Raw genomic sequence first — 27,651 nt, forward strand, 5'->3', positions numbered from 1 at the left:
CCAAATATCCTTAAGAGCAGTTTCTTCAAGCTCAAATATCGAAATGAGAAATAATGAGGGTCTAAGACTTATTTAAGACACACTTAAATGAAAACACTGGCCCGTCACCGCCACAACGGTATCGGGGCCCCTACGGCGGGAGGCCGCCACAGCGGTATGCCCAATAATTCCCATGGCCACCCCAGCGGCCAACACACCGCCACAGCGGTGCCGCTGTTGCGGGCACCAGATACCAGAATCCCCCGAATTTTCTAAGTCTTCAATTGAAATCCCAGGTTATTCCCGAGGCCATCTGCTCACAAACCAAACACACATACCTACAAAAAATACGCTGCGAATGCGCTCGTGGTCTCGAAATTTTCAACGGAGGTCTCGTTGACCGAGTCAACCCCCGATGCCTTAATTCCAATTTCCCATCCCAAGTCCCGAAATGCATCCGAATGCATTGGGAACCGAACCAAATGCACATACGAGTTCTAAACGACCACCCGGACCTCTCGGAATCGACGAAATTCCGAAAAAAGTTCGTTTGCCCAAAAGTCAACTTTGGGTCAACCATTTTTCACTTTAAGCCTATATTTTCACCGAAGTTGCCCGAATCCGGTCTAGACACCTCGGGAAGCGTGTCATCAGTCCCCTCGGGTCAAAAGTGAGCTAATCAATACTCGAGAACGGCCGAAAACGCCGAAGAGACTGTAACGACCATAACATAGCACAATATTGAATTTGCCGCGTAAGAAAAAAATAGTCACGACATAGCTGATGTAATTTAATAATACCCATATTGAGTTATGCAAGAATCTATGCATTATATCGTATCTTTTCAATAATTATTCAGTAAAACATTGTTTTTCTTAGAAAATAGATCATATTCCTATAGCTTATCAATTGGTATGTTTTTCAAATTTGAATTAGAATAAAGTTCAAACTTTTTAACTTTTTATAAATATACTCCTCCAATAACACATAAATCAAAAAGTATATATTAGGTTCTCTTTTCAGTGTTACCGTTCCTACTAGCATGACTTATTGCAATAGTTGTTTCTCCCTCTTTTTGTAGATGATTATTAGCTCTATTTATGATTATCAAGTGTTTGTTTTATCTTAGACCTTATATTTGTGTTGAATGAAATCAAAAGGACGTAATAAAAGAATCATAATTAATGATATGGTCTCTAATTCAATTTGCTTTGTTATTTTTTTATTTATTGTAGTCATAATCAAGATCACTGTTTGAAGAACTAGTCAATAATGAAGCAATAACATCTACAAATACCATACAAAAAAATTTTAGATTGAAATAACGCTAATCCAAAAAAAAAATGAGAATATAAAATCTATAATGCCACACATGGTTCATATACATCTGTTCATCCAAAAATCTTAATCCAAAATGTCCAAGTAGTTGGCTGACAATTCAGAGTTAAAATACATATAAGTTTGCGTAAAGTCCAAAATTAAAAACAATCCTAGAGTGTATGAAGAAGTAGATCAACCAATACTCTTTAAGTAAGGTCTTCGCTGCTTTCATCTCCGCTTTGTTCAATTCTTTCACCTTTTTCTTTTTTGGTCATGAAAGATAAAGATTTCTTTCACCTACTATTTTCGAAGGGACAAAGAAAGTTCAGAAAAAGAAAAGGAAAATCTATTAAATAATCTAAGACCAAAAAAAAAAGTAATGGACTTCAAACTAATCAAGATCTACACAAGCCCGATTTGATAACTTGATAAATAGAATATTAACCTACTATAACAAATTAAATTACACTCATAACGTAAAATATCTAAATTGCCGTCATAATCTCCCTCTTCCATCACTCTTTTTGCTTTGTAAAATTTTATCCTTAGATTGTGTAATTCTCTTCTTTGCAGTAAAGTAGTAGCAAGGGAATAGTTTGAATTCCAACAATACCTTGTATAAAAGGTAAAACACAACGAATGCAGTCCAAAAATTTTCTATCCTGATGAGAGGTCGCTTCACTATGTGGCCTGGTGAACTAGGAGAGGAACTCTTTCATTACTATAATAAAGAATTTAGCATTACAAGCTATACATGCAGTTTCTCATGATACAGAGCATAGAACAAAAGATCACAACGAAAGAAAAAAGGAACTATAATGAACTATAACGAAAGATTTTAAGTGTCACAACTTTCGATCAACATCAACCCTAGTAAGGATGTGGACCGCACTAGTGACAATTGAAACCACCACATACTGACAACTATGATCAGAATCAGGGCAACAAAAATCCCCAAGACTATAAGTTTGATCTTCTATGTCGTGAGAGCAATAACACTTCCATTTGGAAATCGCTTAGAGATTGCTTATATAGCAACTAAGCATTTCGCCAGCACTAAACATAAAGATCAGCACTAGCTGGTGATGTTATCCAAGTAAAGAAGTCCCGAGAAGGTACAGAAAGGTAAATCAAATCAGTTCCAACTGTTTCATGAACTACGACAAAGGTGAGGGATTTTTCAAACCAGTTCCATTTCAGTTGCTAGACCAGAATGTCATTAGAAACCTCTGAAATAAGTATTGTTTCAATACTGGAAAGCAGAGAAAACAAATCCCAACAAAGCGAACTTAGTTTCTGCTATTAGATACCATTTCACACTTGCTGAGCACCAACTCGTATTTGAACTAAAAAGACAGCATTTGAACCAACAAATACCAGTATAGCATCGACTTGAAACCAAACAGATTCGACAAACTAGAGATGAATCACTAACAACTAACTTAAATAAAAATAATTACTTGCAATCAACCAATTTCAACTCCATTCTTTAAACTGAAAACAAGAGCCTTTTTCTTGTGGTAGTAGCAGCAAAGCCTTTTTCTTGTCACAGTAGCAGCAAATCCTTATTCTTTAAACTAACAAAAACCCAGAACAAGATCGCAGTCTCAGCAGTACCAGCAAAAGATGAAAAAACAGAAGTAGTAGAACAAGCAGAAGCAGGAGGAAAATAAAAAGGAGGGACTCTGACCTTGATTGTTGCTACCAATAGATGGATGATTAATTGGCTGAATAGCTGCTGCTCGTGTTGAGGAAGCTTCACCCAATGTTGCTAAAACGCTAGCATCAAATGGTAATCCTGAACGTTGAAGTTTTGTTATGACATCTTCTACAATTTCTTGTCTCATCATGGTCTTTTGTTCTTCAAAGTGTTCCTTTTGTTCCTGAAGTTTTTCCTCCAATCTTATCATCCTCTCTTCCATCTTTTTGAGATCATTTATCGCATTTGAAGAGGGTTCGAAATGTCCCACTTTCCCTTTCAAAGTAGTTTTTGTAACCCCTCGCCCATACAATCTCAAGTGTCCCGAATGTTCAGGTACTGTGACGGATACAAATGCATTAATTGACTCATTACCATCTTCATTTTGTTGCGTTTCAATATTCACCATCTCAGCCTATAATGCAAATTAACAAAAAAAGAGAATTCAAGTACATATATAAAAAGTCCATCAGAACAAAAAATTTAACTCAACAAAATAGAAATTAGATAGAATTCGCACAATCTTGCTAGTTGTATCTTCATCCGAATCCTTGTATGATCGACCGGGCTTTCTTTTTCTTGTAGCCACAAAGATTTCCTCAAGTGATAGAGGATCAGAAGTTTCCATCTCTTTTGCCTAGATTCATTAAAAGTGGATATCAAAAATCTTCTTAAAAATGACCACAAGTTCATATTTAATTATAAATAAGGGTACATACCAATTCATTGCGGACTATAGCAAAGCTTTTTTTGCCAACAGTATGTGGATTCTTCAACTTTTTCCGATTCTCAACATTGGTTTTGGACATTTTCTGCAAAAAGAAAAGAATCAGACATATCATACTTCGTAGATGAAGTAAAAGAGAAGAGAATCACACATATCATTCCAACAAAATGTAACTGTTTACTATCAGCTAGCAAGCATTCTTATAGATTGAGAATTGATACTTATATTTCCCACAGAGAAAGAAAAGAAGGAAAGCTAGGGCCAAAACTATCCCTGATGAGGAGGGGGATACAAATCAATTCATTTTATTTTATCCATGATCAGTGGAAATAACATAAAAGAAATTGATCAAGCAGATGCAATAGTTAGTAGTAAGAATTACCTGGGCTTTTTCCGAGTTCCAATATTTTAGAAGTTCCTTAAATTGAGATGCTGGAACATCATCAGGCCTTTTTTCCATTCGGATTTCGTCATTAGCATAGGGTTCAAAGTGAATTTTTTTCAAATCACGCTTACGCCTTCTCCAAGCATTTTGAATTCTTCCCAAAGTCCATTTCTTCGCAATATCAGGAATATCATATTTCTCCTGAAATTGTGTCAATAGGTTAGCACAAAAAATGTGAGACATATTCAACCAAAAACTGAATTGGGAACTTCAAACCTTGGTATAATTCCACAAATCCTTTTTTGTGTTAACTTTCCTCCAATCATATATATCAAGAGGACAGAGGGTCGTATTCCTTGCCAATGTACCGAGGAAGCTGCTCAACTCCGTCACATCATCTTCACTTGGACCAACAGGTTCGCCGCGCTCATTTAGTACAATCAATTTATGTTCATGCCTTCCATGTACATTTAGCATCTTTGTTTTACCTCTTTTTCTTTTTTGAGTGGAAGAGCCTACAACAATACGCGAACCAAAGATAACCTCCAAATTAGTATTGTTATTCGCTTTAATAATTAAAACATTATGTCAATATTTTAAAATAAAATTTAAATGTTCTTGCCTTGCTCATCGCATTGTTCATTTCCTGCAAGAGTAGTAGAATCCAATTGCACTTGTTCCTCTACTGATTGTGTTGCAGGGGTGGTTGACTCAGTTTGTATATGGGCTCCTACCTCGGGATGTTCGTCCACTGATTGTGTTGCAGGAGTGGTTGACTCAGTTTGTATATGGGCTCCTACCTCTGGATGTTGTGGCGCTAGTAGCTGATGTTCTTCTATTGCATTTGTCAGAAGCTGAAGCGACCGTATAGAACTAGCTGGAGCAGTTGTTCTTCTGGCCAGCAAAAACTTTTTTTGGTTTGCCAAAGACGTGATTCTTGTTGCTTTATTCTTTAGTCTTGAAGACTTTCGTTGTGTCATGACTATCAAGAACTGCCTAGTGGAGTCACAAATCAAGGGAATTCCTTCTTGCTTAATCCCTTTTTAAACATACCAAAAGGTATACAACATGCTTTAAAACAGATTATGATCTTCAAGAACTAAATGTGTGCGTGAAAACTCATCAAACACCACAAACTAGTGGATGATTTCTGCCTCCGTTTCTCCTTAAATTGTTAAGCAATAGATTCCCCTAGTGAGTCCTCTATTCACTATTTGGCCAGTACAATAGAAAGCTTCATAATTTCATATAAGTCGAGGTAAGAAAAAAAAAAACATGTAGAGTTGAACTGACCCTCCTCCTGCACTTGATACAAATAACTACTCATTCTTTCGCAAGGATCAAAACTGCTCAGCATAGAGTAGTGGGAAAAATCAACAAACTATACATAAACATGTGTACAGATATACTAATTAGTGTGTGTTTGAAGATAGCTTTTTTCCCCGTATTTTTTTTATTATTTTTTTTTATTAATTTTTTTTTTTTTTTTTTTTGCAAAAACAACTCAAAACAAACAGTTTTAGCAAAAGTTCAAACTGAGTCTGCATTTTTGCAAACACAAACAAACAACCCAACATAGAGTAGTGGCAAAATCAACATGTGCATAGAAATACTAATTAGTGCTTATTTAGAGTTAGCTTTTTTTCCACTTTTTGTGGGAAAACAACTCAAACAAACAGTATTAGCAAAAATTCAAAAGCTAAGTTCGCATTTTTGTTGCAAACGCTAGAACAAACACCACTAATTTCTGAATAAATAAATAAGCTTAGGTAAGAGCTTAGTTGAGAGAGCCAAGTAATCACTGTATACTCATTCTTTCAGAAGAGCCAAGAATTTGACAGGTGAGGATCCAATTTTCTACTACTAATGCCTTTCAACAAACTCAAATGACAAATTCTACAAATCAGATCTTAACTTTCCCACCAAACTAATACAACAAAAAGCTTCAATTCTCACAGGTCCTCAATTTTCACCTAAAACCAAAAGGGTCTAAATTTTTTAGCTTTTTCACCAAATCAGTACAACTTTTACAGCTAAATGTCACATCCTTAGTCTTAAACTAAGCGTGCAGCACAGTGTGCTTAGTTTGGAGTCTAAGTCCGTGACATAAAGCACCAATTTTCACTGTTTTTATCTCCACCCCAAAAGGGTATCTCAAGATTGTCACTATACACAAGTAAAACTTGAATCAAGATCCAAATTTTGATAAATGATATACAGAGAAATCAAGAAAAAGAGCAAGTGGGTTCCTTTGAATCCTCGAAAACTTTGATACTACCTAAGAATAATCTCAGATCTCACAAAATCCATTTCCAATATAAAGGGAAGTCACAAGACCAAAAATTTCCAATATAAACATACAATAGCAACAATAGTAAAGAACACCCCAAAAGAAAACATTTTAGTACCCTTTTCTTTTGGATGGTAATATTGACCAATTTTATATTTGAACTAACACAGATTAACTCATTTTTTTTAAAATAAAAAATTTTCAATTTAGAAACTACACCAGAAAGTGATCTAAATCCCAGAATTTTCACCGCCAAAATAAGATAAAATACATTTAAAAGTCTTAGTTAAAGATCATTAGCTGACTCTTGAAAATAAAAAATAAAGGACAGAACTTTGGGGCATATGGACTAGTTCTCATGTCTGCAATAGTTGACCGAAACTCTCTAAAATCCCACTTCATCATTTGAATAAAACTATAAAATGGAAATCTGAAACAAAAGTATGAGTTACACCTATAAATCCAAGCACAATATTCCTACTTAGTCCCTTCTATCAAACCATAATTCAGATCACGACACCGAATTTCCCAACAACAACCCACCCAGTGTAATCTCACAAAAAGTGAAGTCTGGGGAGGGTAGAGTGTACGCATACCTTACCCCTACCTTGGGAGGTAGAGAGGTTGTTTCCAATAGACCCTCAGCTCAAGGATAACAGTTCAAAGCAGTTCGAAAAAGGACATAACGCAAAATACTACAGAAAGCATAACAAAGCATTCTAAACAGTAACTACATCAAAATCGGTAATCGAAGTACTGAATTTCTCGTAAAATTAGAAAGAGGTCATAAATATGATCCAAACACACCCAAGATTTGTACATAAAAATCCTCAGAAACCAACAAAGAGACCTAACTTCCCCTTAAACCCAGCAGTCACAAGACATGGATTAATACTCGCTCCGTCCATTTTTACTTGTTCACTATATCAAAAATGGATGTGCACTTCTACTTGTCCAGTCTAAAAAATGAAGAAATGATTTACTCCTTCCGTTCACTTTTAGTTGTCTACTATTCTGAAATAAATTTTCACATTTACTTGTCCATTTTAACATATCAAGAGAAGAGAAAGACAAAGTTTTTTTCTAGTTTTACTCTTAACATTAATTACTCATTTTCAAATTATACACCAATTAATATGGGTATTATAGTAAAATATATACTTCTCAAAGGGCATGCAAAGTCAAAAGTGGACAAGTATTAGTTAACGGAGGGAGTACCATTTTTCCCCTTTTTACCCTCATTGTTAAACAGTAATAATTATTTCCAATTCATTTCCCAATAGGTGAGAAAAAGAGGAAAGAAACAAAGACAGACGAATCAAACGATTGACTTGAAGAAAAAAAGGTCAGATACTTGATGCATAAGCAGGCAAAAATAATAAAGGTATACCCAGAAACCAGCACATAATTTAGCAACAATAGAAAACCCCCTTAATTCGAGTGACAAAATCTCAAGAAAATTTAACAATTTAAGTGAAATCTGCTGCAAAAATAGCTAAAATTACCTCGATCGACAAGACTTGACTTTTTGTGGATTAAGCGAAAATGAGGAGGCAAATGAAAACCGTGCCAGTAGAATACTTTTTAATCAAAGCCGTAGCAATAGATAGATCTATTGGAACCGTTGCAATTAAGAGTCTGTTTGGATAGGCTTATTTTAGGCCCTTGTAAGCTAAAATAGTTTTTAAAGCATTTTTGTAGTGTGTAGGTAAAATAGAAAAGTGTTTTTAAGCTAAAATGACAACGTAAGCCAAAAGTTATAAGTTAAAATTTCTAACTTATGGCACGACAACGGTTTGATAACACAAGTGTATCTATAGTCCTATCGCAACGATGCAAACCGTTGCAAATCCTGACCTATAGCAACAAATTACATGTCATATTTCGTGTTGTTAATGGAGGGACAATTTTAAGTCTAAAAATAGCATTAGAGACAAATTTAATCCCATGGGTGGAAGGAGGCATTTTTGAGTTATTAGTTGCTTCACTTATCTCAATTTATATGACATTACGAAGTATTTGATACCATTTCATTTCATAAATAAGAATATAAAATTTACAACTGTTATGCAATTTCTTAATTAATTTTAAACTTTTTTTTTTAAACTTTAGTTAAGCATAATAAGCTTCCCCCCAATAAACCATAACCTTCAGAATAAATCCCGCTTGACCATATTAAATCTAGAATTTAAAGTTCTTTCACACGAAATTTGTTAAAATACTAATCAAATTGAACACCTATCCTAAAAGTTGCACGTATGATCTTGAAATATTAGATTTGTCGCTGATTATAAATATACTTTATATATTTTTCAAAAAGTATATACTTAATATTCTAGTAAAATGAAAAACTATTCAAGCTAATATGCGTGTATGATTTACATGTATAGGTGAAATGCTTTCTTTTAAAACTATAATATAAAGTGTATTTGTAATTGACTCATACGACAGGAGTATTTTATGTAGTTACACTGACTTAACAAAAAGGAATAAGAAAATTAATTCCGATTAAGTGGGAGGTGAACATTAAAGGGGCCGCACAGTAGAGTATACTGCTCCATCACGCAGCCTATAATAGCTCCACTTACGTTTCATAATTTGCGACCGACCTAACATATATTCTATCGATCCTTTCACATTGAAAATCTTTATATTCTTCATACCTTTACTTTACTCTCTACAATTTTACTCATCATCTCTCCATACCTTAAAACTTTCAAATCAGGTAATTTCTATACCCCTTTATTTGTAACGTTTATCTATTTTAATGATAATTAATGTTCAAGTGAATTTGCGGTGGTGTTAATTACCTGTCATGAGTACAAGTTTCAAGAAATCATGTCCACCATGTTTGGAATTTAAGATCCCTTTTGACGAATTGGGAATTTTATTTGTCGACAAATTGTTTAGGCCAAGAAATTCAGATATTTTGTTTGTTGATTAATTGTTTAGGCGAAAAAATCCAGATAACTCTTTGAGGAATTGGGAATTTTATATGTCGGTTAATTGTTTAGGCGAAAGAAATCTAGATATATATTATAAATGTATGATGCGTTGTTTTTTCGCTAATTTTCTTGGACTATCTTTTCTTTTCTTGATTTGTTTTATGCCGTTGATTGTTGTCTTTATGCTGAAATATTGATGTTTTCCAACTAATTGTAAATTGTAATAAAGGCTCCATCTTTCTTCTATAGTGCTACTATGGGTGTGTTTGGTACAAAGGAGAATGTTTTCTTTGAAAAATAATTGGGTTTCTTACTTAGTTTCTTGAAAATAAAGTTTTTTTTTTTTTCTCGGAAAATGTTTAGTTTTTGTTGCTCTACCCTTTTACACAAGTATTCTGTAGATACAGTTCTGTGGCTTCGATTTTGATTTCCCTTATTCTATACCTCTTGCTATGTAACTCATGCACGAAAAATAGAATTTTTAGGTATTTATTTATATATTAAAAAAAAAAGATTTTTTTCTTTTGAAAACACACTTTTTGCGGTTGAAGGTTTTGACTTTTGATATAGGGATGATTACACTTTTTAAACTCAGTTAGTGGTAACTTCTAATTTTTAATCCTTGTGATATTTGCTAAGCATATTTAATCTCGATTTAGTTAAAATGTGTTTTGTTGTCCTTTTACCTAGGATATATGTCATATTTAGATTATTTTAGAACTATAGAACCCTCAAATATGAATTAACAATGTAGATATAATCATATCACATGGATAATTGAAGGGTCTAACAGGTAATAATGCATAACTTCCTTTTCAATTGAAGGTTTAACGTCGTGCTTTATAATCTATCTCAAAATAAGAATTTATCCATATTTCAGAGACTTCCCTTTGAGAAATTGATTGTGATTTTTCTTGCATAGTTGTTTTACCCACGTATACTCCATGTTTATGCTTATTGTAGATAGTTGTACTAACTGCTGAAGGGTTCTCATGTTGCTAGGTCTAAGCATTCAAGTTTGAAGAATTGTGCGTGGTCTTATTACCCTTTCGTTTCAGCCAAGTTTCATGTCTGAGCTCGATCTCCAAGTGCCTAATGCTTTTGGTATGCAACTTCTTCAATTTACGTTCCTCTTTGGTTGAATTTGGTGGATTTCACTATGTCTGTCATCTTTTTTTAATTCAATCACTTAAAAATTCTAATCTTGCAAGTAAGCACTTGTACGTAAGAGGTTATATCTTTATATTTTATGTGGAAAAATGAAAATGTTGAGCGTGCTAGTTAAGGGTAGCTGTAATGTCCTAGCTATGCTTTATAATTGTAAATATTGTGGTGCTTTGCTGTCCTCAGATCCCTTTGCTGAGGCAAATGCTGAGAACTCTGGTGCGGGGACAAAAGATTATGTGCACATCCGTATACAACAAAGGAATGGTAGAAAAAGCCTGACAACTGTGCAAGGTTTGAAGAAAGAATTTAGCTACAATAAAATACTGAAGGATCTCAAGAAAGAGTTTTGCTGCAACGGCACTGTTGTCCAGGATCCAGAATTGGGACAGGTTTGTTTTGATGGATATTGATCTCTGTACCGTCTCAAAGAAAAAAGAAATATGGTGAGCATGACTAATGTATGGGTTTTTTTTTTTGGCTTTGAAGGTTATTCAACTTCAGGGTGATCAGCGAAAGAATGTTTCAACATTTCTTGTCCAGGTAATTGTTCTTCACATCAACCAGCAGCATCTTTTTCTTATTTAAAATTATACCTGTGATGAGAGGGTAAAATAGAGGAAAGCACATTATACTTCTACCTCAATTGGTCATGTCTGATTTCTCTTTTTCTCAAATTGTCCTTTATTGGCCCCATGCTTTGGTTTAGTGGTAAGAACTCAATGTTTGGTGTGTCGATTAGGCGCACATCATGTGTTGATCCCTGTTGCCTATAAAAACCTGGTATTTAAGTGTAGAAGGGTAGATGGCGGGCTCATTATGCATCGAGTTTAGAACATTGCTTCAGATGGCCCTCGGGAATTTTTCGGTTATCAAATATGTATTTAAGTATGCTCTGTTCGTGCTGATTATGATGAGGCCTTTTTTTTTTTTCTGTGGGAACTGAAATTGGCTATGAGTAAGTTGTGTTTTCGGTTGTTCTTTTTATCTCCTTAGTCATTATACTGTCAACTTATAAACTCCTTAAAAAATCATATACTATTAATTGGTTATTAGTAGTTAGTTGCGTTTTAAACATAAATATCTATCTAGGCACCCATTATTTTGGTTGGGGAGAATTTTTTTCCCTTCTTCAGTCTTGGGAGTCCTTCATTGTTGGGACTTGGGATTATTTGCTGAATATCTCCTGATACCAGGGTCCGAATAGAGAAAAAGCAACGTTCACACTGTCACTAGGATGTTCTCTAGCTTGATCGAATTTTGATTTGTTTGTTGGTAGTATTTGAATGTAATTTATATTTAAGCTAATGTCTGAATTTTTTTTATTTTTTTTTTGAAACAGGCTGGAGTAGTGAAGAAAGAACACATCAAAATTCATGGTTTCTGATTGCCAATATCAATCACTGCGCAGTTACAATACTTCTTTCTGTTCCAAATAATGCTGTTATGAACTTGAGTTGTTGTAAACTGTAAACTTGCTAATGTTGTTCTTCTGCTTGTTTGATATAAGTAATGTATTTGTTCTTGCTTTTCTGCATGAGGGGTCTGGCTTGTTTGATATAAGTAATGTATTTGTTCTTGCTTTTCTACATGAGGGTTCTGGCTTGTTTGATATAAGTAATGCATATGTTCTTGCTTTTGTGCATAATGGTTCTGGCTTGTTTGATAAAGGTAATGAATTTACTCTTGCTTTTCTGCGTAATTGTTTTGGGTTCTCTCTACGAGGAATTTCTCCATTTTCAGTACTCGAAATCCGAATCTTATTGTTAAAGATGCAAAGGTCTTATCTATCCTACATCCCTCGATCGATTGTGAGGGATTCTACAATCATCAGAGAGCTAGAAAGTTGTCCTAGTAAAGTAATATTTTTGTACAGCAAATTACGGGGGCGTGGATATAACTTCAAATCAGAAGTTGCGGTGTATTGTTGCACCTGATGTGTTTTGTGACTATAGTTCAAGTGTAACATAAGTAAATCTGTACAGCAAATTAAGGGGGAGGGGATACAACTTCAAATCAGAAGTTGCAGTGTATTGCTGCACCTGATGTGTTTTGTGACTATAGGTCAAGTGTAACCTAAGTAAAATTTTATTTTTTATGTACATATATAAAGTTTATGTGGAGTGCAGTGAGTGAGCTAGCTCGCACCTCTGTAAATTTATGTATGCCTTTACAAATTCATTGTCTAATGTTCAAAATACTAACAACACGCGTTGCATGACATGTCTAATGACAAATCATAAAAATTTGCCTTGATTTCTACGTCTCTTCAAATGTTTTTTATGTAATTTCAAATACTACTTGTACGTTTTCTTAATACTAGTATTCCTTCAATTAATACATCCAACAGAAGTACCTTAATTCATTTGTATATGGTAAAACCATTCCCACTAGTTTGTTGGAAAAAGGTGGTGGCTAAAAAGAGAGTATTTCATCTTACCTTTGTTCATAATGGGACTAATCCTGATAAGGATCCTCAGGTGCCTGGAAAACAACAATGTCTGATTTCATTCTTTAAGAAGAACACATCTCATATTAATATTATATTGCAGCTGGTGATGGATTCCCTTCTAAGGTGTTTTCCAATGGAAAGAATGTGCTCTTCCAACAGATTTGCCTAAAAGAAACGCAGCATTTAGATTCCAAGTTGGCTTCTTGCTAGCAGTTTTGCTTGCTCCCTTCACTTCTCTTATTTTGACTGATAACTTCGTCTGATTACTGTATTGTGAGCTGGTATATATGTGATCCCAATTCTAGGAAACCACCTTTGGTTTCTCTTCTGCGGTATGTTTATATCTTTGCCTTCTTAAAAAAATAAATAAAGAATGGATTGTGAGCTTTTATAGAGTATATATGTGTACATATGATAATAAGCAAAGCATCTATTACATTTAGGAAACCACAGCAAAACGTTGTATTATGAGTAATTGAAATTGCATAAAATTATATTACATCTTAAGTTATATTCAACTCAACTATTAGCGCTGACCGAGTTTACCCAGAGAGGCCTCACACCATGAAATTTATCTTAACCAACTTATAAGTAACTTAGTTTTCTTATCAACTCCAGAACTAAAAAAAGAATATGACCTTATTTGTAGATTCAGATTCAGCCACCAAAGTGCACGGATTTCTTATGTGTGCGTCTTCAAACTACAAGTAAATGTTGCAAACTAGCTCGTAGATGAGCAAATGGCAATAAACCAACACACTCCATGTCATCGTTCCATTATTCTTGTTCTTTATGTTTTCACGAGGCAAAGGTATTAAATCGGTCTCTCCACACCAACACTCGATTGTGCTTGTTCTTTAACTTTTCATGGGCAGCATGAAGGTAGCTTTGTACTAGTCTTATGCAAGACGAACCATCGATGCCATTACTTCATTGGACTTTTTTCTTTAGCTCTTCACAGAGCATAAGCAGTAAACTGGCTTGTTTCACCCCATCACCCCATTGGGCTTGTTCTTTAGCTATTCATGGCTACGACATGAGAGCTATTCTCTGCCGTCTTCATATCTTCTCATTAAGCCATCAACACATCACTTATTGGGTTTGTTCTTTTAGCTCGCCACAGGGCAAAGCCAGTAAACTGGCCCATTTCACGCTAATCACCCCATTGGGCTTTTTCTTTTAGCTCTTCATGGCGCCGTCAACTAAGAGCTACTCTCTGCTATCTCAACTAAGAGCTACTCTCTGCTATCTCAATACGCATCCCCTCAAAACTATCAACATTGATACCAACTTATTGTGCTAAATAGCTTAGAGATACTTTAAACTTGGTGTGATACTGTCCATTGTGAGCCAAACCTCCAAGATTTTTCCCAAAAGATCTCTCATTCAGATTGTAAACACCCTATATGTAATTTTTCTTATCAACTTCCAATGGGACTTGGTTTGTACACCCTACAGTAACAGACGTAGAGTGGACAAGATAAAACATCCATGCTCCAACCAGTGCAAAAGGCTCACGCCGGCTATAACAATGAATCGAAGGTAGCATCCACTGCCTGTCTTTTTCTGCCTGGCCATCTATGAGACGCTAGATACTGAAAATGATAAGAGAGACAAAACAATACAAAACGAAAGGAGAGACAAATGAATAAAAACTCAGTTTTAATGACAATATGTTTTACTTTATTGTCCATCCTCTGGCAAGCTTCAATTTATCTTGGATTCAGGCAGACTCCAATGCAAAAGCCTCAAATAACATCACTTGTTTTCAAGAATCGACTAACTTAGGAGTAGTAGTTTAGACTTATTTTGCTAGTTAAATATTTCTTGCAATATAATTCACTTTGGAAAATAGATGAGCAGTTTCTTTGTAATGTGATTATATCATACTGCACAGATGTTTAGCATAATTTACTCCTTTTTGTAAAAAGTATTCTTTGACCATTTCTATTTCAGCTCATGAGTATTTCTGGCGGCCACATGCAAGAAAATCATTCACATAGAATATTAACGTTAGGAGTTTTTTCTGTTATCTCTCTCCATTTATTGTGCTTTCCCTCTTGATTTTTGTCTCGGAGCATTTTGACTGTATATCTTAAAAGCCAGTATAAAAGAAAATCAAAACTAAGATGAAAACATTGCTCTATCCCGAAACATGAATGAGATTATCGTCTGGATAAACTTTTTCCTCCAATTTCCCTCGATGGAAAATAACATTTGGTATTTTACAACTTTAATAATACAAACCTTTGGAAGAGTGTCCTTGTACTCCGAAGACCCTTGAGAGCACATTATACTTTGAATCAGTACACGTATATAACGAGAACCCTAATATGGGACCAGATTAGAATGGTATTTTACATGTCTTACAACATCACAACAACAGTAGCAAAAGCAGCTAATGTTCCTCGACAGGGCCAAAAATCAGAATATAGATTCTTGTCATACCTTCTTGGCCGGCAATGAGTTGCTACCGGAAGAAAAAAAGTTGATACCGTTGTTTTCATTGAGAATATTACATGAGCTCCATAGTAGTCGCTCTGCTCGACTACCTATTGTTGTTGGCTGCCTGTTTTAACCAGAAGCAGTATTTACAAATGAAATCAGTCTTTCTTAATCAATCTTGCAAATATTGCTACCTTTTTTACAGTAAGATACTAATACTCCAAGAATGACAGTTTCTCATGTACTTACCTGTGATATCATGTTTTTGCTTTCATGTTACTTGTAATGTGACAATAAAGTTGGACACACATTTTGATTTAACCATCATTTAGGAAAGGTTACCTTCTTAAGATACTTCTTTTGAAGTTTCATTGCGCTACTGCAAGCCTTTTTGGCATCCAGGTTTCCAGTAATGTTATTCAGTATCTGAAAAATATTAAGCAAATAATTTAGAGTATGAATTCCTAATGGGCAAGAAATGATCTAACTAATGAATGAAGTAAAACTTACAAGTAACTGAAAACGTCAAAAACACAACCTACATATACTCCATTTGCATATCTATACTAGAGATCCATAATTTGTAACAGTCATTTAGATTTTAGACACTTTTCACGGACTTCTTAATTCTTGGAATATCCAGTATATCGGTTGCATGACAAATACATGTGGATTTCAAATCTTTGGTGCAATCAATTAACAGTAGATATCCATAATACACTAGATAAATGAGAGGCTAAGAGTGTCTCTGCCTGAAGTTATCTTTTATGTATGTACTTTAAAATCTACAGCATACAGGTCCAAAAAACCATCTTATAGCGGTTTTTTTATTTTTAAATGCAATAGCTATCCTTTCTATTCATCCTACAAGGGGCAGTAAGGGTAGATGTGAATTTTCGTGATCAGAAGTTCTGTATGATGTGCTTATTAACTAACTTGTTTCACCATGGACTATGATAATTGCCTATCAGAGATTAGGAAAAGGGAATCCATGAGTTGGAGAACAAAATAGCACCTAATTTACGTATTTGTCAAACCAACCTTAACAACCTCGTCCAATCCTCTAGCTTCTGTTAACTTCGCACTCTTGTCCTTCAGGACGCTGGCTACTAGGAAAACAGAAATTGGGAGGGGAGCTTCTGCATCTTTACCTCCACTTCTCAAAATCTCTCTTTCATATTTCCCGTACTGGCGTATTGATTTTACTTTTGCTTGTCCAGATTTTTCAGCAATTAAGTTAGGGTCTTCAGACATAAGAAAAAATTCCGGATCATATTCCAGAGCCCACATCATCTGTTGGAAAAAGTGGACAATACGAACATCATGGTCAAAACCATAAATTTTTAGAGAAGGAAAATTTATTAGTGGCTTCGCAGGCATCCAGATGCAAAGCCATTTAAATAACGATCAGGAAAACATTATTAGGTAATGAATCTTACCTCCCAAAGATATAATGAATCAGCAAAAGAAAATTCTCGACGGAACAAAACCATGAGCATTCGAAAAGCAAACACGTAATTACCTCCACCTAATGTTTCTGTGGGCCAACATCACGAAGAAATTCAATGATACTTTTCAACAAGATGAAGCATAAAAATAGAGAATCACGGAATACTTCTGATAATTAAAATTTGTACAAGAAGATTACTTCTCAAACAATTAAATATATATAAGAGGATCACACTGAGAGACTCAGCTCACAAAAGAACATTCAAAATGGCTGCAAGCTCGTTCTTTAATCAGTTCACACTGGGTACTGATTGTGTCTCGATAACTGAAGCAACGTAAAAAGCAATTGATGGGCAAATTTACAGAGCTCTATATAGACCAGAATATTCTAACATAACGGAAATTCAAGAAAGTCAAAAGAAATCAATGAATTTGAACAGAAGCTTGTGTTAAGAAGTAAGCTATCAAAATAGCACTATCCACATTTTCCACCCCTTTTTGCAACCATCAAATTTAATATAATTAAAATTTAACAAAATCAAGGAAAGCCTGCTGCCGCTAAGCCAACTTGGACATGCCCAGCCAGCAAACAGAATGTTAGTGAAGGTATCTTTAACTTCCAATTTATTCTAGTTCTGCCAGTTCAACTTCACACACACAAAGAAAAAGGTCTTATCTATTGGTTGTGAAAGAATTACTAGGACATATAGTATGGTGCATAATTGACTCCTGCTCATGTTATGTAAATTTTAAACAAAAGGATTGATTAATGAGTATCAATTTCTTAGACAAAATGTAATTCTCACCAGAGGCATAACCAAGATTTGAAGTTTATGGGTTCAAAATTTTAGTTCTTTTAAGTTATTGAAAAGGGCAGCCCGGTGCACTAAGCTCCCGCTATGCGCGGGGTCCGGGGAAGGGCCGGACTACAAGGGTCTATTGTACGCAGCCTTATCTTGCATTTCTGCAAGAGGCTGTTTCCACGGCTCGAACCCGTGACCTCCTGGTCACATGGCAGCAACTTTACCAGTTACGCCAAGGCTCCCCTTCCTTTTAAGTTTTGAGATTTAACTTAATAATTTGTATACATTCAATAGAATTTTTTATGATTAAATCAAAACTAATGAATTTGACTGAACCCGTAATTGAAAAACTAGCTCCGGCGCCCCTAATTCTCAACTAGCAAAAGATACTCTAGATCGGATGAAGTCATAAAACTATACATATATCGGAATAGCTCAGTATTTAAGTATAAAGTAGAGAGATGGTACCTAAGTGCTGGTGAAGTTTGGGATCAATAACTTGAGTTATTGATGCTAGATTACTCAGCTGAGCCTCCACTCCAACAGAATTTCCAGTAGATCTGAAATTTCTTCTCTTTAAAATGGGTCAAAACACTTAGTATTAGTCACAATATTACAAACATAAATAATGTATGTTAAACCAGCAGCTAAAGATGTAAAAGCCTATAGATGCATATCTATAAGCACAGAAACTAAGGAATGAAGTTTCAACAACCTGAGTTGTGTAACCTCATCAGCTTTTCCCGGATATTTTACCATGTGTAATATTTTGGTGTAGTAAGATATTCTTCTTATATAATTTATGATTGTTTCTGTCCTCTAATATTACGAGTAATATTCTGATCTCATAAGAAACTTCAGCTCAAATAGAAAGGATGAAGGATTTGACATGATTGTATGTATGATTGCCGATGGAACTATCAGAATCTAAGGAATTGCAAGGGATAGCAATGCTACTAGATATCAAAGGGATAAATGCACACAACTTAATAAGGACTGAAGTTTATTTTTGTATTAATTATGTTGTTTTCCTGCTTTTGACTCAGACTTTATCTCAATCACTTCAGTTCATTTAGTACTATTTAAATTGTTTTTCTGTTATCCAGGTTTATCTCCTATAGTTATCATGTACAGACTTTGTATGTATCAGGACTCTATGTTACAGTCGTGTATAGCCCTTTAGATACTGCACAGTACAAGTTAATAAAAGGTCAATTCATTCTTCAATATTGCTCTACTCTTTACAACAAAATGTTTCTCTCAGCTCTGCGGAGAAGATTAAACCTTAACGGCATTTCAAACCGCAATGGAAAGAAACTATCTCGGTACGAAAGGAATAATGCATTTAGGATTAGAAGGATAAGCCTGTATAATTCAAAATGCTTAAAAAGAGATGCTATTCGAGGAAACTTGCGCCTGGATCAAATATGGAAGCATGTAACAGACACGACAATGTTAGGCAAGGTATCATAAGTGGTTAACTGTCAAATTTAGGATAGATGGCAATCACTGGTCTCTCCATCTCCCGCCTCCATCTCTGTGTGTGTGTGGGTTTTTTTTTTTTTTTTGGGGGGGGGGGGGGGGGGGGGGGTGTATGCGCGTGTGTCAGTGGACACCACCAATGTTGTAACTCTACTGCCCCAACTATTTTTATGGCAAGCACTACGACACACAGTGTGAAAAATGAAATCCTCTTTTTTATTTGTTAATCCAGATGTATACTGGAATTCAGGGAGATAACAAAAGAGTTCTGTTACGAAATGATGGGAGTATTCAAAAAAATTCAGGAAATTACCAGGCATCAGAGTAGTAAGATTATATTAGGACTGGATAGCCCATGGTAGTTCAAAGTACAATTTACACAATTAGGGCATACGCAGGCAGTCTGAGTAAAGATTAATATTAGTGTACCAGTCTCTTCATCATACGTTCGAAGCACCAAAACGCATCTGCTTCATCATCAAGTAGCATAATCATGGGAGAGCAAAGATCACTCATTCCTGTTCAGCATTGTCAAATGTTAAAAGAGTTTCAGCACAAGCTCGAAGCAATAAATAAGAGAGAAGCTTGTGATCATGTATAAGGAATACAATGGACTCAAAAAGGTAAGTAGAAGGATGATTTTCCGGTGGAGATAAAGTTTATGCGGACAATGACAAAAATATGAATGCTGGAGTGAAGAAAAAACACAAAAGGACCATGCGTAAAATATGGATACCTTCCCTTGCAAGAACAATTTATGATGGAACATTTAATTTAGAGAGATTTTGAGGATACATAGATTTGAGCAATTGGAAAAGATCGTCAACTTAAGCATAGTGCATAGTAGTAAGTCAAAATAAGTAAACACTATAACATTCAAACTAGTATCACTAACACGAGTTCTAACTTCTTCTTCTTTTTCTTTTTTTTTTTTTTTTTTGACAAGGGAATCCGCAGCCACTACCCTTTGGGCGCGCACAGGGTAAACCCCGCTCCTGTGCCAGCAAACCACACAGGAGAGATAAATCCCCTGTTATCGTAGGCAGGGGGTTTCGAACCTGAGACCTCCATTATGAAAGCCCCATGCTCAACCAACTGGGCCACCCTTGATCTATTGCAAACGATTCACTGTGCTAAAGCAATTACAGGATCACAAAGAAGCCAAAATACTGGAAGAATTATCTTAAGAGCATACTATAATAACCCACCTTGACAATAACTAACTTCTTTGTCAAACCAAGAATAAACAGCCAGAATATCCCAAAGCTTCGATAGATTCTCTTGTTTCTCATAAAAGACAAGTGTCCTGTCGGTACGAATCACATCCAATCCTAGCATAATACGAACAAGGATGAAAAGATTTAACATACAAACAAAGAAATTAATTGTGAAGATACAGAAACAAGCTTATGCAATCTGTATACATAACCAACCTATTTGGTGTAACGAGAGTTTCCACTGGATTATTTTTTTGTCGTGCTCCTTCACCAATTCAAAATCACCAGAAAGACCTGCAATTCCATGATATCAAAAAAATCGTCACTGTATGCAGCATACAAGAACCTTTCCACCAGAACGACAGGAAGACAGAGAGAACGAGAAAGAGAAAGCACACTACTTGGAAACTGAACATGTTAAGGAATACCATTTTGACCAGCTGAAGTTGGTTCTCTTGCCGCATTCAACTCTTGAAGAACTATAGGATCTCGAATAGGGTCACCATCTTCGGTGATTACAGGTGCAGAAATAAACCGACCACTTCCAATCAAGGGAAACATCACACGACATTCTTCTTTCAATCTAGCATACTGTACCCTGAATGCATACAAGAAATGCATGTTGAGAATGTGATTTTGAAATGGATCAGTATTGATATATACTGTTGAATGGCAAAGTATTATCAAATTTCACGAGTGAAGATAATTTGTCTGTTGCTGAATCATAGATACAAAATATGCAAAAGCCAAATCTTCAGATATGAAGCTTTGGAAACCACCAGCGCAAGATAGAGTAAAAGGACTTCCAGGATGCAACATTTGAAGCAGTAAAACGAGATAGCAATATGCATATTTTATGACGAAAAGAACAATGCTCATTAATATTAGGGATACAAATATGGGTTTAAGTTTCAACATCTAATTGTAAATTAACATCTATTCACAGGGTTTATCTTCTGGACAAAATGATGGGTTTATTAATGATGTAACTATTCCATATGAAGCGGTTTGGAAAGCCTAGACTATTTTTGAGTCACCTCCAATAATAACTTCTCTTGTAATTCTACTCGAGTAACTAGCTTAGGATGATGAAGCACATAGTTTGCAAAAATTTAATTGTTGTCCGGATATATTCATACTTGCTTAATAAAGAAAAAATATACCTCCGACGTTGTCGTAACTGCTCTCGTTCCTCAAATGTGCTCTTTGAATCATAACAACCCAGTAAGAACTCCCAAACTTCACCTCTAATTGATGGATGAATACCCTAAAAGCCACGAATACTCGATATTTAGCATTCTGGTACACTGAACTTGCCAAAAATAGTTTAAGAAAGACTAGGATTATGTCACACAAGTTTATTAAATCAGTACCACAAAAAAAATAGCATCAAACAAACAATAAAGATGCAGAATTGCAATATTACTGAACTATATGGCACATAAACTGACAGTAACTTGAAGCTAACCTTACCCCACGACAAATTCGACTAAGTATTTTGCCTATGTCAAGATAACCTTCTTCAGTAAATGCAGCATGCCATCTTCTTGCACTTAGGGTTTTCCCAACCTGAATAAATAGATCATTAGATAATAAATATGAGGAAAAACATTAGAAATGAAGGGTGACAAGGATTCAATTCAATCCATCAATCACACCTCAATCCAAAACCAAGTTGAGGTCGTTATATGAATCCTCTTCCGTACGCTCTATTTGAGCTCATTCATTCCAGAGAAATTCAGGAGTTATCTAAAACTAGAGGTTCTTTAAATGTCACGATTATCTTTACATTGACATACAAGCTTTTAACAAGACTAAAAAGATTCATTGCAAATCTCGAACCTTACATAAGTGTAATAACAACTATGATGCTTAGATTTGGGAGTATTTACATACATGGAGTAGGGGGTTTATAGCTAACAAGTGTTGGTTGGATAGGAGAATAGGTGTTTACTTTTTAGGAGCTTAATGCATATGCTACAAACACTGTAAATACTCTCACCAACTTGGTGCATGTCCATGAATGTCTGACTTATCAAAAAATAAAAAATAAAAAAATCTCAACTAGTTGGTATCACTAATGTAGATCCTTTACGCTCATTGTATTTTATTCTTATTTAAGTCCTCGTTGATTCCGAGTAATTGTAGGCCTTTTAAGATAAGTTTCCTTTATATTATTTTAGATCTATTCCATCCCCTTCTAGTACCTTCAAGCATTAATCTGCGACATGATCAAACCATCTCAGATGATCGTCTCTAATTTTGTCCTCTATATGCCCGCTACTTGCAATTCTATCTACGATCATTTATAATCTTATCAATCTTGTATAACCACATATCCAACAATTTATGGTAATAGAAAAATCATTACAATTTTTAACCAATCTTATAAAGTTGATAATGTATCAAGACCCTCATTTTATGAATTAATACAAGCTTGTTCTGGTGGTAAACAGAAATGACAATTTCTTTTCATGCTACCAAAAATGAAGCAGGGTTACACAATTAGCCACAAAATCTCGCTGATGTAAGGATAACTGATGGACACAAGAATTAGGATAAGCAACAAAAGAGATTGCCTTTGTGTATAGAGAGGAACATCAGCAAAAAAACAGCTCTAAGAAAATGAAATTGGATATTAGATAAACTATGTTTGGTGTAACTAGGAGTTTTTTAGTTTTCTATTACATTCTCATTGATAAGAATAGTACTTAAAATGGTAGAGAACTCTTCTTTTATTCTAGTGTAATATTTCTTGTCGTCCCCTTCATAATATTTTTGTATCCTCATTATTCCATGTTTACGCAGGATCTTGGGAAGGGGGCCAAAGGCTTTATCGTTGACCCATGAAATTTATACGGTAAAACTTCTGTTTGCTAGAAATACTTAAGTTATCAAACCTCTCAAACTCAACTTCCTTCCATGTTATTTTAGGTATTAAGGCTTAGACATGTCAGTAAGTTTATATTAGGCCTAATACTTGCTAAGAGTTTTAGAGATTTATATGTTAGTAAAAGATTTAGAAACTTATAGTGTTAGAAAACATAAATTAAATATCAGAATAAAACAGCTCCAGATGGAGCAAAAGGGATGGTGAGCATTCATACAGCTGATCCAACTGGCTGGGCTGAGGCGTTGATGACAAGAGAAAGATTTGAGTAGTATTACTTTTAAGCTTTGATTACAATTCCATTTTAGTTATGTTGATCCCATTAATGGTCCCTCTGCAGAATCTTAGATCAGGCCAAATTAAGATGGATCCATTCATCCCTAAAATAGCAAATCATTCAATCAAATCTCTCTATATCTCCAGTTCAAAAGCCTAAAATGCATACTCCAAGTCAAAATACAGGAAGCTATGCAATCAAATCAACTTTATCCAAACTTTTTGCATCTCTAACAATCTCAAAAGCATCAACATCTCAAGCCTTCACCGCGATGGACCAAGATAATATACTCCCTTTGTCCAATTTATGTGGCACTTTTCGCTTTTCGAGATTCAAACTAAGTAAACTTTGAAAAACATTTTAAGATATATGATCATCATATTAACATGAGAAGAATTAGAACTCATATTACTTCTCATATAGTTCTTGAATATCCAAATATTAATTTTAAAATATTAAGTTGATCTAATCCAATTTAGCTTCAAAGACTAGTCAAATTGACTCTTGAGAAATCTAATCAAATTTAGCTTCAAATATTAGTCAAATTGACTCTCGGGAAATCTAATCAAATTTAGCTCAAAGATTAGTCAAATTGACTCTCATGAAATCTAATCAAATTTCGCTTCAAAGATTAGTCAAATTGACTCTCGGGAAATCTAATCAAGTTTAGCTTCAAAGATTAGTCAAATTGTCTCTCGGGAAATCTAATCAAATTTAGCTTCAAAGATTAGTCAAATTGACTCTCGGGAAATCTAATCAAGCTTAGCTCCCAAGATTATTCAAATTGACTACCGGGAAGCGAAAAGTGTCACATAAATTGGAACAGATGGAGTATATTGTACAATCATGATAATATTTATCTAGAAAAAACCAATTACCTTGATTCTAAACTTGGTTTCTGGAACATCATCAGCATATTCAGGACGAACTTGATAGAATGAATCAGCAGTAGCTCCATGGTTCCTCCACATTCTTGAAGGTTTTTTCTACCTTCAAAACAAACTCCTAAAACCAACTATTCAATACCAACTAACCTTTATCAGAATTTCAACAACAAGAACAGAGGTGGGACCCACCTCATACCTGTTTTTTATTATTTTTGCTTAGCTGGTTGATGTTTTAACAGAGATAAAAAAAGACTAGTTAAAAAGCAAACAAAAGCACAATCAGAAAATTAAAGAAAACAGGGTAGGAAAAGTTTCCCCTTTTTCTTTTAATACTCCATCTGTTGGCACAATTCAAATTTCAAGAGTCGCACGGTTTTAATTTTAACAATAAATTTAGATATAAAACCTTTAAATTATTCGAAATAAAATTTATATATTTGAAAATTAGTAAAAAGTACTACAACTCACGATAATTGACAATTCAAATATAAGTTTTTGCTACCTCGAAAGCTCCTCAAATCAACAATTTCTATACTAACAAGTAACAACCCTTGATCTGAATTTCAATAACAAGAACAGAAAGGGGGACCCACATTATACCTTTTTTTTTTTGTTTGTTTTTTGCTTAGCTGGTTGGGGTTTCAACAGAGATAAAAAGACTAGTTAAAAGCAAAACAAAAGTACAAAGGGAAAAGGGTAGTATATGTTTTGACTTTTGTTTTTTTTGTTTCAAGAGTATTATTTGCATTATGTTAAGGAGTTGAGGGTAGTTGACGGGAAAAATTTATGTTGTGTCTCATATGCCACATCCTAGTTGTGTGAGGCATTTAGCATTTGACAAATGGACTTCTTGGGGCCAACCTGCCAAAGCAATCCAAAAATTGGCAGACTTTTTCCGTGCCTCTTATGTTTTTCTTGTTTTTTCCACTCTTCTTCTCCTCCCATGATTTCGTTCCTTCTTCTTCCTTCTATTTCTTTATAATTTTTTTTTTCTTCTTAACTATTTCTTTTTCTAGCTCTTTAAAAATGTGTTTTTCCTGATCCACTCTTATGTTTGAAAGAAATGAGATATTTTGGAATAGAGAAATTTATTCAAATCTGGAAAAGGGATGTAAATTTTAGAGATAAGAGAAAAAAGATAAGAAAATGATGGTGCAAAATAAAAAATTGGTTTTTTCATAAAATTTGGGATTTTATCTCTTGATAAGGGAAAATTTAGGTTCAGCTATTTTAATTTAAGATATTTATTTTGTTTTCTTCTATTTGCCATTCAAATGAAGAATGATAAAAATAACAGTGAAAATTATAATTTACTGCTAAGTACTCCATCCAGGCCTTTTGACTATTTTACACTTAATTAAATGGTACACCCTCTGATTAAAAAAGAGTGTTCACTTAGTCATTTGCACATCCCTTAAGAAAATATTAATTCCTAGATAAAAATAGGCGATTTGACTAAAATGCCCCTACTTAAATAGGTATTGAGATTTGATCACTTAACACTTAATAAGGACAAATCTGAGGTATTGAGATTTGATCACTTAACACTTAATAAGGACAAATCTGAAAAAGTAAGGTTAATTCTTTCTTGATTTGGTAAGTTGTCACGCCCCGAATTATGGCCTGGGCGAAACACGGCACTCGGTGCCATATTGCATGTGACCGAGCGAACCACATGGCTTGCTGAATCATCATGAGGCATACATGAGAGGAAATATAGCATGAACGTGATGAGCTTTTATAAAACATGAGATGTCATAATAATTTAATGAAATACTTGTTTAAATCATAAGTGCGGAAATAACACGAGTTGAGCCAAAGATGGCTAAATACCTTGCATGTCTAACATAACTAAACTGACTAGTCTATGAAACCTCTATCATGAATCTTGACTGGAAAACGTATTTGCTGGGACAAGGCCCCCAGCATACCTTTAAATGCATGACTAGTAAAATAAAGATAACTGACTAAACCCCGAATGAGATGGGGCTCACCAATGAGCTGATACGAGCAAATCCTACTGAGCAGATGCGGCGTCCTGTAAATACGTACCTGCATCGTGAAATGCAGGCCCCCGGGTAGTAAAAGGGGACGTCAGCACATTGAAAGTACTGGTATGTAAAGCAACTGAATGAAATAACATGGGACATAAAGTAATAAAGATAAGAACTGAACGTGAAACTGAAACCTGGCTATGAGTATGAACATGAATACATATATAATATAAAGCATGAGTAAAAATATCATAAGTAGGGAGAGCAATAACTTATAACCGATACATGGTCCGGTGCTTGCGTCCCGCACGAACACTCGGTCTCCTGCTGGGAACATGAGATTTAATAAAATATGAAAGGATCCGGTCATTATGAGAGATCGTCCTAAGCATGGGTGGAACAATCCTCATCCTACGGTGGCTACGTAGTTTCGAGTCGTTTGAAGCCTTCGTAATTAATGCAACTCCCAAAAACTTGAACATGTAAAATAAGTGACACTTACGCATGGTTTTCATGAATATAACTTGCTTGTACATGGATATCATGCATTATAGCTTGCTTGTACGAACTTGTAAAACATGTATAGTACTTTCTTGAAAATAACATAATATATCATAAACTAGCGTCGCATGAACCCATGGAATGAGATATATGGGCTTTCTTGGATTACGGACATTCTTAATAATCATAAAGAAATATTAAGAACTCAATGATGGAATTATAACAATTCATACATAATATAATCATGGACATGGACCTAGGGTTATCATGAACATGGTATAGAAACCCTAGTTTTTTCGTAAAGAATCATAATTTATGGATTATGAGGCGTGGGAAGAATAATGATGTTCTCACACGTAGATAGTAACTCTACATACCTTAGTCGCTCCAAAACTTGAATTAAAGACTTGAGCTTTGAAGAAGATTTTCAAAATCTTGAATTCTTGAACCTTGAGATGGGTTTTCTTGAAAACCCTAGTTTTGGAATGATGATTTCTTGTTTAGATCATTAGAGTATACGTTAGAATTGAGTTGGAATAATTAGAGTAGGCTTACCTTGGTGTTCTTGATGATGGAAGAGGGTAAGAAGTCGTTCTAGGGCTTGAAGGAATGAAAAATAATGATTAGAACCGATATGGACGAATATCTACTGTTCGGAAAAATTAGATTTTCGGCCCAGCTAAATGCGGCCGTATTTTGAAATACGGGCCGTATTTTGAAATACGATCGTATTTTGACATATGGA

General features: G+C 34.8%; 3 protein-coding genes across 8 annotated transcripts; 1 reads left to right on the forward strand and 2 right to left on the reverse strand.

Annotated features, from left to right (window-relative positions):
- Positions 1-1,278: 1,278 nt before the first annotated feature.
- On the reverse strand, positions 1,279-8,068 carry LOC132031346 (uncharacterized). Of its 5 annotated transcripts, none has more exons than XM_059421267.1 (8): positions 7,906-8,068; positions 4,733-5,106; positions 4,387-4,625; positions 4,108-4,311; positions 3,718-3,810; positions 3,519-3,635; positions 2,990-3,413; positions 1,279-1,599 (listed from the first exon to the last, which is right to left on the reverse strand). In XM_059421267.1, the coding sequence occupies exons 2-8, from the start codon at positions 5,088-5,090 to the stop codon at positions 1,571-1,573; spliced, it is 1,464 nt and encodes a 487-aa protein (XP_059277250.1). In that variant the 5' UTR covers positions 5,091-5,106; positions 7,906-8,068; the 3' UTR covers positions 1,279-1,570. The 5 variants fall into 5 exon arrangements, with proteins under 5 accessions (XP_059277250.1, XP_059277251.1, XP_059277249.1 ...); XM_059421268.1 differs by having other exon boundaries at positions 4,733-5,149; XM_059421266.1 differs by having other exon boundaries at positions 4,733-5,410.
- Positions 8,069-8,961: 893 nt separating this feature from the next.
- LOC132031347 (protein translation factor SUI1 homolog) lies at positions 8,962-12,098 on the forward strand. Its single transcript, XM_059421271.1, has 5 exons — positions 8,962-9,125; positions 10,348-10,449; positions 10,696-10,901; positions 10,999-11,052; positions 11,852-12,098. The coding sequence occupies exons 2-5, from the start codon at positions 10,413-10,415 to the stop codon at positions 11,894-11,896; spliced, it is 342 nt and encodes a 113-aa protein (XP_059277254.1). The 5' UTR covers positions 8,962-9,125; positions 10,348-10,412; the 3' UTR covers positions 11,897-12,098.
- A 3,009-nt stretch (positions 12,099-15,107) lies between these two features.
- LOC132031348 (rab GTPase-activating protein 22-like) lies at positions 15,108-25,457 on the reverse strand. Of its 2 annotated transcripts, XM_059421273.1 has the most exons (13): positions 25,302-25,457; positions 24,403-24,526; positions 21,831-21,926; positions 21,521-21,624; positions 20,786-20,955; positions 20,574-20,651; positions 20,349-20,471; positions 19,570-19,658; positions 18,127-18,232; positions 16,846-16,943; positions 16,448-16,699; positions 15,749-15,832; positions 15,108-15,530 (listed from the first exon to the last, which is right to left on the reverse strand). In XM_059421273.1, exons 2-13 carry the CDS (start codon positions 24,493-24,495, stop codon positions 15,510-15,512), a joined length of 1,314 nt encoding a protein of 437 aa, XP_059277256.1. In that variant the 5' UTR covers positions 24,496-24,526; positions 25,302-25,457; the 3' UTR covers positions 15,108-15,509. The 2 variants fall into 2 exon arrangements, with proteins under 2 accessions (XP_059277256.1, XP_059277255.1); XM_059421272.1 differs by lacking the exon at positions 25,302-25,457 and having other exon boundaries at positions 24,403-24,731.
- Between the last annotated feature and the right edge of the window lie 2,194 nt (positions 25,458-27,651).

This window comes from Lycium ferocissimum, chromosome 9 (genome assembly GCF_029784015.1).
Source record: "Lycium ferocissimum isolate CSIRO_LF1 chromosome 9, AGI_CSIRO_Lferr_CH_V1, whole genome shotgun sequence".
Taxonomy (NCBI): Eukaryota; Viridiplantae; Streptophyta; class Magnoliopsida; order Solanales; family Solanaceae; genus Lycium; species Lycium ferocissimum.

Bases quoted from the DNA above. Each gene is read 5' to 3' on its own strand.
- LOC132031346 (XM_059421267.1), bottom strand. From the start codon at position 5,090: ATGACACAACGAAAGTCTTCAAGACTAAAGAATAAAGCAACAAGAATC. The intron at 3,636-3,717 runs GTATGTACCCTT...TAATGAATCTAG, and splicing joins CTATAGTCCGCAATGAATTG to GCAAAAGAGATGGAAACTTC. The intron at 1,600-2,989 runs GTCAGAGTCCCT...CTTCGAAAATAG, and splicing joins TATTGGTAGCAACAATCAAG to TAGGTGAAAGAAATCTTTAT.
- LOC132031347 (XM_059421271.1), top strand. From the start codon at position 10,413: ATGTCTGAGCTCGATCTCCAAGTGCCTAATGCTTTTG. The intron at 10,450-10,695 runs GTATGCAACTTC...TGCTGTCCTCAG, and splicing joins CCAAGTGCCTAATGCTTTTG to ATCCCTTTGCTGAGGCAAAT. The intron at 11,053-11,851 runs GTAATTGTTCTT...TTTTTGAAACAG, and splicing joins TTTCAACATTTCTTGTCCAG to GCTGGAGTAGTGAAGAAAGA.
- LOC132031348 (XM_059421273.1), bottom strand. From the start codon at position 24,495: ATGTGGAGGAACCATGGAGCTACTGCTGATTCATTCTATCAAGTTCGT. The intron at 16,700-16,845 runs GTAAGATTCATT...TTTTTCCAACAG, and splicing joins ATTCATTATATCTTTGGGAG to ATGATGTGGGCTCTGGAATA. The intron at 15,833-16,447 runs GTTGGTTTGACA...AATATTTTTCAG, and splicing joins GATTGGACGAGGTTGTTAAG to ATACTGAATAACATTACTGG.